Below are 12,194 nucleotides of genomic sequence, written 5' to 3'. Positions count from 1 at the left end.
TTGTAGAGGTTAGTGTGAAATTGTATTTGTAAGCAATTTGGGGTGTGAAAATAGTAGTCGGCGTTGGATTGTGAAAAGTTTGGCCAGATCTGGTTGTTAGGTGGCTTAGGTTGTTGTTACTGTGGAGGTTGGAGGAGGAAAGAAAAATAGTGATGGTGTGCGGTGGAGATGAAGATGGGTGAGGGAGAAAGTATGTGTGATTTCGTCGGCAAAAATGGCGACGATGCCGGCGATGGCTTTCTTTTGGTGGTGAAATAGTGAAAGAAGGGAGAATTAGAAATGCCAATAATAATTAAATGTTATTATTTTACATTTTTATTAAATAATTTTGGTTAATAATTTTTAAAATAGTTATGAAATAATTATGATGTGGCATTACTATATCTGATGTGGATATGACATGTAAATTATATAAAAGAGAGTGAGCTACACACATGGTTGGAGGGGCTTAAAAGTCTCATTTTAATTGAGTTTAAGGGTCCAGATGACAAAGGGGTAAGTAGAAGGATTCAGAATACAAACGGATACAAGTATAAGTGTCCACCAGACCATTTCGCCAAACTTTAATAGTTCTATACTTCTTTTGGAAAACTTTGTTATTCCTTCCAATCGATATATGATACGTATCAATAGCTAGAACCATTATATATGTACATTTATCTATGTTATATACCCTTTTTAATACCTCTCGCTCCATTGGGTTTCCTCCCCCAATATATAGGTCTTCCTACATGTCTTATCAATGGAGAAGTTTTAGAGCATGTTTGGATTGGCTTAAAAAAATAGTTTTTAAGTCAAAAATAAAAAGTCAAACTGAAATAGAAATAACTTTTAAATCAAAAAATAAAAAGTAGGAGTAGACCTACTTTTGATTTCTGATTTATTTTAAATCATTTTTTACCTTGTCAAACTCTTTATAACTTATTTTAAGTCATTTTTGACTTATTTTAAGTTATTTTTTATATTTGTCAAACACTTCCGGAAGTCAAACTATATTGCATTTGAAAGAAAACATGTTGCATAGCCTCTTCATCTTGATTTCATAACACACATATTGGTATTCCCTCTTTCATGTCCATTAAAGCAAAAATAATGTGAATTTAAAACATGTGATTGATGGCATTGAGTCTAATATTGCATATGTAATTTTAGTGCTTTAACATGTTTACAAACAAACTAATTAACATTGGCTTATTGTGAGAGTTATGAAATATGTAGTCGGTATTAAAATTTATTTACTTATTTTATACGTCCTTCAAGCAGTCAAGTGTTTATATCAAAATAGGTCTAACCTTCATTCTCAATGTATGGAGGCACGTGCATTCTTGTCTCTACAGTATGGTATATATACTTATATCCAATCCAATTGGAAATCTTAATCCAAAATATCAAACTAGCAAGGATAATATTATAAAGTCGGGAGGAATAGAAATGACATTATAGAGGGATAAATGTATAACTTGAAGGGCTAGGAAACTCCTTTAGATTAATAATGATAGTTAGAGTCGATTGGAGGAGGTCTCTTAACTCTTAAAATGATTCAAGCAAGTCATTAAACTATTTGATATGAATCCTCTTAACGGTAGTTACTTAAAGTCTCATAGTAGGTGGGTCAAGTCCACTGTTTTAATAGGTGAAAACTTGAGCTAATAAACATTATGTTTATATGTAGGGGTGGATCTAGAAATCCAAGTGCGAGTTCAGCCGAACTCAATAATTTTTGCTTAAATAAATGTAATTTTATCTAAAAATTCTCTAAATATGTATAAATATTAAGTTTGAAAATCAGTAAATTAACACTTGAAATATTCATATTAAAATTTAAAATTGATAAAACTGAAATTTTGGCTCCAGCTCCAACTTGTATATACTCGATGACTTTTCCGATATAGATACTTTATATGGTGATTGCTTTAACTTCAACTATAAAAAATGACTTGATTGAGGTGTTTATTATTTTAAATATCTTATTTTAATAAGTAAATTAATTCCTTCAATTGATCTGTCGTTATAGTATGGCTGCTATCGGTAAAATAATTCATTCCGTTTTCAACTGTTTTAAATTACAATACATGATCAAAATTAGAGCTATCAATATGGGCTAGCCCACCCCATTCGGGCTAACCCATACAGGCTTTCACATTTTACAGGTCAGGCCGGGTTATCCCATTTTTGGTATGGGCCAGAAAACGGTCGGCCCAGCCCACAAGTACGTGGGCTACAGGTTTGCCGGGCCAGCCCTACTTTTTTAAAATTATTAAAATAAATTATAAATTATAATTTAAAAATATTATCATAAATATCGACAAAACAATATTACATGGTGTTAATGTTACTACTTGTTAATCAAATCCACAAATAAAATTATCTTTATAATATTTATTAAGGTTTTTTTAAATAAAAATAAAAATATCTAAATAAAAATATTAACCTAATTGTTTTGTCACATTAAAACACAAAAAATGTGACAATATTCCAACCATAAAAAAGTTAAAATAAACTCCTTAAAAAAATCATTAAACTTATGGCGTATCTAACACATCATGAAATCTATGACATATCCAACACTTCATGATCATCTTCATCAAGTATATCTGAATCAGCTTGTGGCAAGGTTGTCTTAACATCTTCATTTTCATCTGCAATTTATATGCGGTTTCAATTAGTTAAATATTAAATAGATTTTGAGTTTGGACGCTCTTTAATTTTAAATTTAAATATTATATTATATTTTTTAAATTATTTTTATTTGGCCCACGAGCCGGCCCTACCTATATTTCTCAAGCCCCACAAATCAGCAGACTTATTCAGGCCGGGCTAAAAAGCCCTTTTCTTAAATGGGCTCCAAAAATCTTAGCTCAGCCTTATTAAATCCCGAGTTAGGCCAGGCCGGCCCAATGGGCCTAGCCCATATTGACGGCTCTAATCAAAATAGACCATCAATTTTTTTATCTATAAAAAAGGCCAAACACATATACAACCCCTCTAACTTGCCCTCATTTTTCATTTTGGCACTCCAACTTAGCATTGTTCCATTTTAACCCTTAAACTCCATTTTTTAGTACCATTTTAACACGAAATACTATTTTTATGTTTTCTTTATTTTTATATATATTCTTCAATTGCAACTTCTTATTTTAAATCGACATGTGTCAATTAATTTTAGTTTAAAAAAATAAAAAATAATTCTTTTTAAAAAATCATAATTTCTTTTTAAGAGTTTTATGTATTTTTATGTGAAAAATAACCAACGAAATTGTGTTGATTTTCTTTCTTAAAAATCGCGGACAATCTAACAAATTCAAGTCAGTCGAGTTTTAACATTTTTTAGTAGTGTTATTAGCAATGAACAAGAGTCTTTTTTACTCGTGTTGAAGATGAGTTTTTTTATTCGCGTTGATTTTTATTAAAAATAAAAAGTGAGTATTTGCGTTAAATTTAGATAGCCTAGATGATAAGAAATAATAAATAAGTAGTGTTATTTAATTTAATTGAATGTTTAAGAAAGAAAATCAAAGAACTTTCATCAATTTACTTTCATGCAAAAATACAGAGAAATCTCAAAAAATAATATTATTGTTTGAAATTTTTTATGTTCGTTCGCAAATGTTTAATTTTTTAAAGAAAATTAACAGACACACGTCTATTTTTTAAAAATAAAAAATTGCAATTGAAGAACATAAATAAAAATTAATAATAATAAAAATTAGTATTAGTAGTTTAAATGGTACAGAAAAAATGGAGTTTAAGGTTAAAATAGAACAAGACTAAGTTGGAATGCCAAAATGAAAAATGAGGACAAGTTTGAGGGATTGTGTATGTGTTTGGCCTATAAAAAAAGGGAACGACTCACTGATATGACATGTATATCACCAAGAATACATGATATAGATTTATATATATATGCCAAACACATATGCAACCCCTTAAACTTGTCCCTAAATTTTATTTTGGCACTCCAACTCAATCTTGTTCCATTTTAACCCTTCAACTCTAATTTCATAGGAGGTGGAACGCTTAATAAAAAGTTGAGAGGAGTGTAGAAAACACCCCTAAATTTGGTAAATATTTAGGAATGTATTTCACTCATGTTACAAGATCGAGGATTAACCAAATAAAAAGTATTTTTAAGAGTGTCAATAGTTCAGAAATGAAACTAATAATTTGTGTCAAATTTAAAAATATTTTTAATATTTTCTATTTAATATTTAATATTTAATATTTACATTGAAGTTCAACTAATCTAAATTCACGCTCTCATACCATGGATAGTTTTTTCAATTGAACACTCATCTTTAGAAATGTCGTGGAAGTTCCAACTATAAGTAGTTCCCAAAAAGGTCGTAATCTACTTCTAGAAACACCAATAACATGTCCACACAATTACCAGCTCTATCTAGTAGCTCTAAATTATATAAAACCGAATAATCACCTTTTTTCCATATAGTATACCTTTTCGAGTCATCCTTGTCTGCGCACGTGGGTTTGTATATATCAAAATTATTTTTTCTTATTTTATCTACTTAATTTTGTTTTTCTTTGTATTCGATATTTATTTTGAAACACGACTAATTGAAAGTCATGTTAAAAGAAATCTCACTTCAATGATAAGGAATTTTACATCAAAAGTAACTTTATAACTTAAATTCGAAATTTCCAATTAAAATAAAAAAATATTTACCACTCCGTCATGTTGATATTCTTGATTCATTGTACATAGTTCTCTTATCTATCAACCACATAACGTTTGCGGGTCTCCCAAGTATCTATCTCTCTAATTAAATTAAAAAAATTAGAACCTTCCTAAAACCTTATTTCCTCCAAGTTTCTCATTTTTCAGTCAAGACTTATTTTCCAATCCCTTTTTGTCCTTTTTTTCTTCATTATCCCCTTCCAAGAAGCAGCCTCTTTGTGCCTATTTTTTCCTAAATCAGTACCTATTTATACCTCTCAAACAAATTCCATTTCTCATTCACTTTATCATCGTACTATTAACTACTTTCTAGTTGAAATCTAAGGCTCTGCTGATCAAGTTAGTTATCGTAAACTAATTTGAGATTGAGGCGTAGTTATGATAATGAACAACAAGAAACAAAAGAGAAAAAACGATCATAGATCGAAGAAGCCAGATGTCAAAGTTGTGTACATTTCTACTCCGATGAAAGTTAAGACAAGTGCCTCGAGATTTAGGTCACTTGTACAAGAACTCACGGGACGGGACTCGGATATAGAGAGAATTATGGAGACTAATGGGTCGATAACGGAGTATGAAGATATTCATCGTGAACGCGATGATTTTAATGAACTTCCAACAAAGTCGTCATCACTATCACCATCACCATCATCGTCATCGTCTTTGCTGCTAGCAAAATCATCTAATTCATCTCCTATGAGTTCAGAATCTAATAATTATTTTATGGAGCCTAATTTTGATGATTTATTTAACAGCCAAATGGAAGAGCAATTCCTTGCTTTATTGGCTTCATCAAATTATAATTTGCCACCTAGTAGTAGTGATTATTCAGCTGAGATTGATGTACTTGGAAGCTATGATGCACTACTTTAGATTTATTTTGTTTTATTTTATTTTTGGATAATTAGGTGGGTAGATACGATCGACTTAATTAAGAGGTGTATGTATGTATATATGTATGTATTTTTTTATATGCTAAGCGGATATTGTTTAGATAGTATTGTATCATCAGTATAACTTATATACTACTGTTGTATACCATAGGAGTTGGAAAGATTCGATTACGAAGGGAAAAAGGAATTATAAGTAATAAATATTGGTAGTAGAAAAACTTTATATATATTTCGGAAAAGGGTCAAAATTGCCTCTGAACTATGTGAAATAGACCACTTATACCCTCCGTTACATTTTGAGCTCAAAAATACCCTCACTCTTATCTCTAGAGACCACAAATACCCCTCAAAAGTTAACAACCCAAATTTTTAATGACATGGCAAGCCATGTGTGACTGATCCTTCCACCTAAGCTGCCAACTAGGATTACCACTAACTTTTAAAAAAAATCTAAATCTCCTAAAATTGTATTAATCCAACAAAAAAACAAGAACAAAGTTAATATTATCGAGCCGTAAATTTTCCCTCATACATACAGAAGATATAGGTATGTTATACAAAAAATCACCCTATCAAGTTAGATATATTATATATTAGTTATTTATCAAGTGGAAATATACTTGGTTAATAGTTAAACTACGATGAAAAAATAACTTTTAACGGCAATAAATATAAATATTAATAAAGAGTGGTAAATATTTACGTAATTAAAAATAAAAGGTTTTTAATTAAAAATATAAATATTTTTATGTAATTAAAAATAAAGATTTATTTCTAATTTTAGAAGGATTTCTAATTGTTGGAAATCCTAGTTGGCAGCTTAGGTGGAGAGATCAGTCCCACATGGCTTGCCATGTCATTAACAATTTGGGTTAACTTTTGAGGGGTATTTTGTGGTCTCTAGGGGATAACAGCGGGGGTATTTTTGATCTCAAAATGTAACGGAGGGTATAAGTGGTCTATTTTCGCATAGTTCAGGGGCAATTTTGACCCTTTTCCGTATATATTTTCTGTTTATTTACGAGGTGTATGTACCTGTAAAAAAATAATTAAAATGTGAGATTCATAATTTTTAAAATAAGATAATAAAAATATGATGGGACAATGCATATAATTTAAAATCGAAATTTTGAAACATTTCATATTGCCGATAATGGTTTAGATTAAATTAACTCTCACTAATCATAATGTAGTTTTTTTTTTTTTAAAATCATTGTGAAAGAGACTGATTCCAAACTAATAATGAGACTGCGTACTTGCAGCTGTTTGATTGGATTATATCACTTAATTTAATCAGCATTTTTCTAATTAGTTTCAACTATGGATTGGCCTATAGTATATTATATAGTAGAATAAATATTTTAAGAACAGATAACCAATGGATTAACGGTTTGTTTTCGTTGATGATTTATGCGATAGGTAACGTGTGCCTTGAATTAATTTCATGTTGATCTACAATTAGAAAAATTATCATTATTTAGTTATACCGCTTAGGGTGTCAAAAGAATATGAAAAATCGACCGAATCGACTGAACCTAACTGAATCAAATCAATTTATGCCATTTTTTTCAATAAAACGTAGATTTTTATTTAACTGTATAACCTTTCCGAACAATTGGGATGGTCTTTTTAATTTATGAAAAAAAATTCGAACCGAACCGAATAACCTTACGTGTATGTAATATATTTTATATATATGTTAAATTTTAAATATAATCTAGTTCCTAGGTCTCTGGTGAATAGACGACTTTGAGTTTTGATCTTTAATTAGCCTTTAATTAATTAAGTTTAAAATTGAAAGATATTATAATAGATACTATAATAAACAATACGGCAAAACCTATCCAAGCACTCCTATTAAATGTTTAAGATCAAACAATATAGCAACAAGGTTTTATATTCTTGACTTCTTGGTGAAGAATTGAAGTGCTTCTTCAAGAACATATCTACGAAAGAAGTATTTTAATTATATAATATATTTTGAGGTGATATTTTAAAAGTAAACTGAATTGTACCGATATCGAAAAGAAACCGATATGATTTGGATGGTTTTAAAAAATCTAAGTTTGGTTATACATTATAAAATACCCGAAGAATTGAAATGGTATAATTTTTAAAAAATAACCGATCGAACCGTCTCATTGACACCCCTAATATCGCTTCGTGATAAGAAATAATGCTAGACTACTAGTATATTTGTAGAAGAAAATGAAATGAAAAATAAAGAAGTGTGGTTTTTTCAAGGCATAATACATATATTGGACCCTAAACTTGGCTTCAAATTTCAACTTTGACCTCCAACTTTCATAGTGCACAAACAGGCACTTTAACTATCCAACCTTTTAATAAATAAACACGCGATTTCTGGAGGCAAAGAGCGTGAAATGCAAACGCTCCCACGTGTATTAGTGAGCCACTCAGTGGCTGCCAACTAATTAAATACTTGACACGTCCATTTTAGAACTAAAAATAAATAAATTATTTTTAATTAATATACAAGGGTTATAGCTCTTTTTCCACAATGACAAAAAAAATTAGAAGCCATTTGCACTAAATATGAACACAAATCGTTTTAAAAGAGAGGAAAAAAAAATTGATTTGAAAGAGGAGGAAAGAGAAATGAGATTTTGATTTGAAAATATAAAGATATATATAAAAGGGATTGATTAAGGGTAGATTTGTCATTTCAGCATTTTTTTACTATTGTGGGTCTCGAAAATTACTCCTAACTAGCGCAAAATACGTGCACATCACGCGTTTTGCCAGGTAGGACACGCGTGTTTATTTATTAAAAGGTTGGATAGTTAAAAGTGTCTGTTTGTGCACTATGAAAGTTGGAGGTCAAAGTTGAAATTTCAAGCCAAGTGTAGGGTCCAATATATGTATTATGCCTTTTTTCAAATTAGAACTACCTATTAAATAGAAAATATTGCAGATAAATGTAATATCACATTATAATATGTTGTTTACCGATGACATAGTTTTAGTTGACTAGACTCGCAGTGGAGTTACCGTCTGGGTGGAGGATAGAGACAAACTTTAAAGTCTAAAGAGTTCAAATTAAGCATGATATGAGCTGAATATTTGGAGTGTAAATGCAATAATTTGACACATGAGGTTGGTGTGGAGGCGAGACTTAATGCATATGTCACCTTCAAGAGAGGAAGTTTCAAGTATCTTGAGTCTTTAATCCAAAAGAAATGTAGAGATCGATAAGGATGTGTCACACATTGTATTAGCACGAAGAGGATGAAATGAAAGCTCTCCGCTAAAGTTTTATGCGATAAGAATGTCCATCGAAACTTAAAGACAAGTTTTATAGAATGATAATCAGGTTGACTATGTTACGTTTGACAGAATGATGGACAATAAAGAACTCGCATTCAGAAGATGAGAATTGCAAAAATAAGGATATGTGGACATATCAGGAGAGAAAAGATCAAACTAAAGATATATAAGACACGTTGGAAGTCATCTCTTCGGCGAACAACATGAGGGAAGTGAGATTGTGATGGTTCAAACTTGTGAAGAGGAGATGCGTAAATGTCCAACTAAGGAGGTGTGAGAGATTGTCAATGATTGATTTTGGGAGATGTAGAGATAGGTTGAAAAAGAATTAAGGAAAAATAATTAAACAAGTCATGATGCATCTCTAGTTGACATAAGACATGACTTGGATAAGAGGCAGGGGCAGACACATGTAGCAAGTTTCAGGTGCTCGAACACCCATTGATCCCGACGAAAACATAGTATATGTATATAAAAAATATTGAAAATTGATATAAGATACTCGCGAGCACCCATTAAACAAAATGTCTCATGGAAGCTTTGGTTCTGGTATTGGATTCTAAGGTCAGTGGCGCCCTCTAGCGAGGGTTCAAATCCCGTTAGCATCCAATATTTTTTGTTTGAAAGTGTATTTACTCTTATTTTTAAACATTTTCATTGTTTTTTTTAAAAAAAAATTGTTTTTCAACTTTCCTATTTTTTGTATTTCATTTACCAACTAAATTATAAATATATTAGTAAACTTCTAGAAAGAAAAAAAAATTGGCTAGCAAGTTTATGTTAAATGAATTGAGCACCCACAACCGTCAAATCCTGAATCCGCCAAAGGTCAAAGATTAAGGCAAAATGTTAGTAGGTCTATGTGTTGTCCTGCTTCACTGCGAGACAAGCTTGGTGCGTCGTACATGTATTTTCTTGTGTACCAATATCATACGTACTAGCCCCACAATTTTTTGTCTACCGAGTTCTATTATTGCATGTTGTTTTCTTTCCTTTGATTATCACATTATCTTGTTGTTGTAATCGATCTTTTTCTAAATGCCACGGAATAATTTCTACCTTATTTTCTTTGATTATTTTACTATTAATTGTTTTGACTCGTGTTACTCGAGTTGAAGATCTTTCAAAAATAAATTCTACCTCTCCCAAGGAAGAAATACAAATTATATATACTTTATTCTTCTCAAGTTCTACAATTGGAATTAGATTGAATAGGTTACTTGCAAAAGTTGAAACGCAGAGTATCTACTTTTGGAGCAAATTGTTGCGACATTCTTTTTCGGAATGGAGCACTTCAATTTATATACATGTCATGTACGTAACTGTTTTTTATTAAAAAAAGAAAAGAAAAAGTAACAACCATTCTTGAACAACTCAAATCATCATAATTTATTTAAAAAAGAGAGGCTAAAAGCATGTTTGAATTGACTTAAAAAAAGTAACTTTTAAAAAGTAATTTTTTTAAAAGTACTGAAAGTTATTTTAAAAATAAGTAGTTATGTGTTTGGATAAGAGTGTTGTAGTTGAAAAAAAGTTGTTGATGTGTTTGGCAAATAAGTGTTGTTAAACACTTTTTTTTTTATCAAAATGTCTGAAATACCCTTAAAACTGTTAACATAATAAAAAGTTGATTAATCTAAGGTTTTTATTTCTAAGAAAAATTAAAACAAAATTAATTTATATTTTAATTCAATTTTCAATAACTTAATATTTAAGTTAATTTTTAAATGTGCAACTTATTTAAAATTTCAAAAATATATAATTTGAATAGATCACATGAAAGAATTTGAGAATTGTTTAAAAGAATTAAGGGTAAAAAAGTAATATACTTAGTCAAAGTAGAATGACTTTTAAGTTTAAAAAAAAAGCAAGGGGTCACCTAATTTTAACTTTCGACTTATTTTAAGTTGTTCTTAGATTTGCCAAACACTCTCACAAGTTAAAAACTGACTTTTAAGTCAGTTTGATCAACTTAAAAGTCCATCCAAACGGGCACTAAATGATAGAAGTAATTAAATACTTTGAATTTATTTGAAAAGTTTTAAAAGTTATATAAATTTGCTATTATGTATTACTCGTGCAGATAAATGACATGAAAAACATAAATAAGACCAAGAAAAAAGATATGTCAAGATTGAAAAATTTACAAGTTCATTCTTGCTACATGGAATCATTATATTCTTGTATACCAAATTCAAATATTACGATAAAGGTATTTTTCCCCCTTATGGCTTATTTATGGAAAATGTATCATTAAATGTTTAATGATCTTAATTCACCGTGACCAACTAATTTCGTAATAAAACTTTTTAGATTGTCTTAAAGTATAACTTTTTCTTTAAATTAACTTTTAAATCACAGACAAAACTTTTAGAGAACTTTTGTAGTAAGAAATAATTTTTGTCACTAAACTTATATATGTCTTGAGGTATAAATTCAGCCACTAAACTTATGTTATGTAATACAATTCGTGTCACCGAACTTACGTCGTATGACATAACTTGCGCTACTAAACGTCTAGCTTGGGACACAACTTGTGCCTTGAGCTTCATTTTTGTTACCTTCTTACATAACTTGTGTCATTAAAACCTATGTCTGCGACATAACTTTAACTGAACTTATGTCTTGTGATTTTTTTTATGCGTGTTATTGTTATTCATAACTTTCGACTATTTTTTGTTTATTTATAATTTTGAAGGATAAAAATAAAAAATTAGGGAGTTTGAGAAGCAAAAGACAACCCAAAATAGAAGTATGTGTACTAATGACCTCACATAATCCACCTACTAACAACTCTTCCATTTACCTAATACTCTACACAAAACCAAATTAAGATATTCAAATGAAACACACAAAAAAATTATTTTAACTAAAACAAGGACAATTAGATAATTATAATTTTCATGTCCTAAAGCTAAAAAAATAAATAAACTAAAGTAGATCCATTAAAATTAACAAATCATATGAAGAAATACTTTAGCATTATAGAAGAGAGAAGGATATTTTTTTTTATTTGCTCATGTTTGGTAGTAAGGCTGGGCACCGGAACGGGTTGTACCGGTACCATTCCGGTCCGTTCCGGTACCATTCCGGTTCGTTCCGGTCCGGTAATATTCGGGACGGGATGGGATACATTGAACCGGTACACGGAACGGAACGGTACCATGATTTGGTACCGGTATACCGGTACCGGTTCATCCCGGTTCATTCCGGTTCCGTTCCGGTCCGGTCCGGTACCGGTCCGATCCCGGTAAATCATTTTTAATTAAAATAAAAAATAATATTTTTGTCATTATTTACTTTTATTAGCATTTCTTTTT

The 12,194-nt window shown here is 30.2% G+C and overlaps 1 protein-coding gene across 1 annotated transcript; it reads left to right on the top strand.

Moving 5' to 3' along the window:
* The first annotated feature begins 5,077 nt into the window (after positions 1–5,077).
* LOC107060694 (sigma factor binding protein 2, chloroplastic-like) lies at positions 5,078–5,566 on the top strand. Its single transcript, XM_015308879.1, has one exon. It carries the CDS (start codon positions 5,078–5,080, stop codon positions 5,564–5,566), a length of 489 nt encoding a protein of 162 aa, XP_015164365.1.
* The last annotated feature ends 6,628 nt before the right edge of the window (positions 5,567–12,194 follow it).

The sequence above is a fragment of the Solanum tuberosum genome, unplaced genomic scaffold, assembly GCF_000226075.1.
Source record: "Solanum tuberosum cultivar DM 1-3 516 R44 unplaced genomic scaffold, SolTub_3.0 scf00092, whole genome shotgun sequence".
In the NCBI taxonomy this organism is placed as follows: Eukaryota; Viridiplantae; Streptophyta; class Magnoliopsida; order Solanales; family Solanaceae; genus Solanum; species Solanum tuberosum.
The sequence above is the reverse complement of the archived record's forward strand: the minus strand, read 5'-3'. Positions and strand labels throughout refer to the sequence as shown.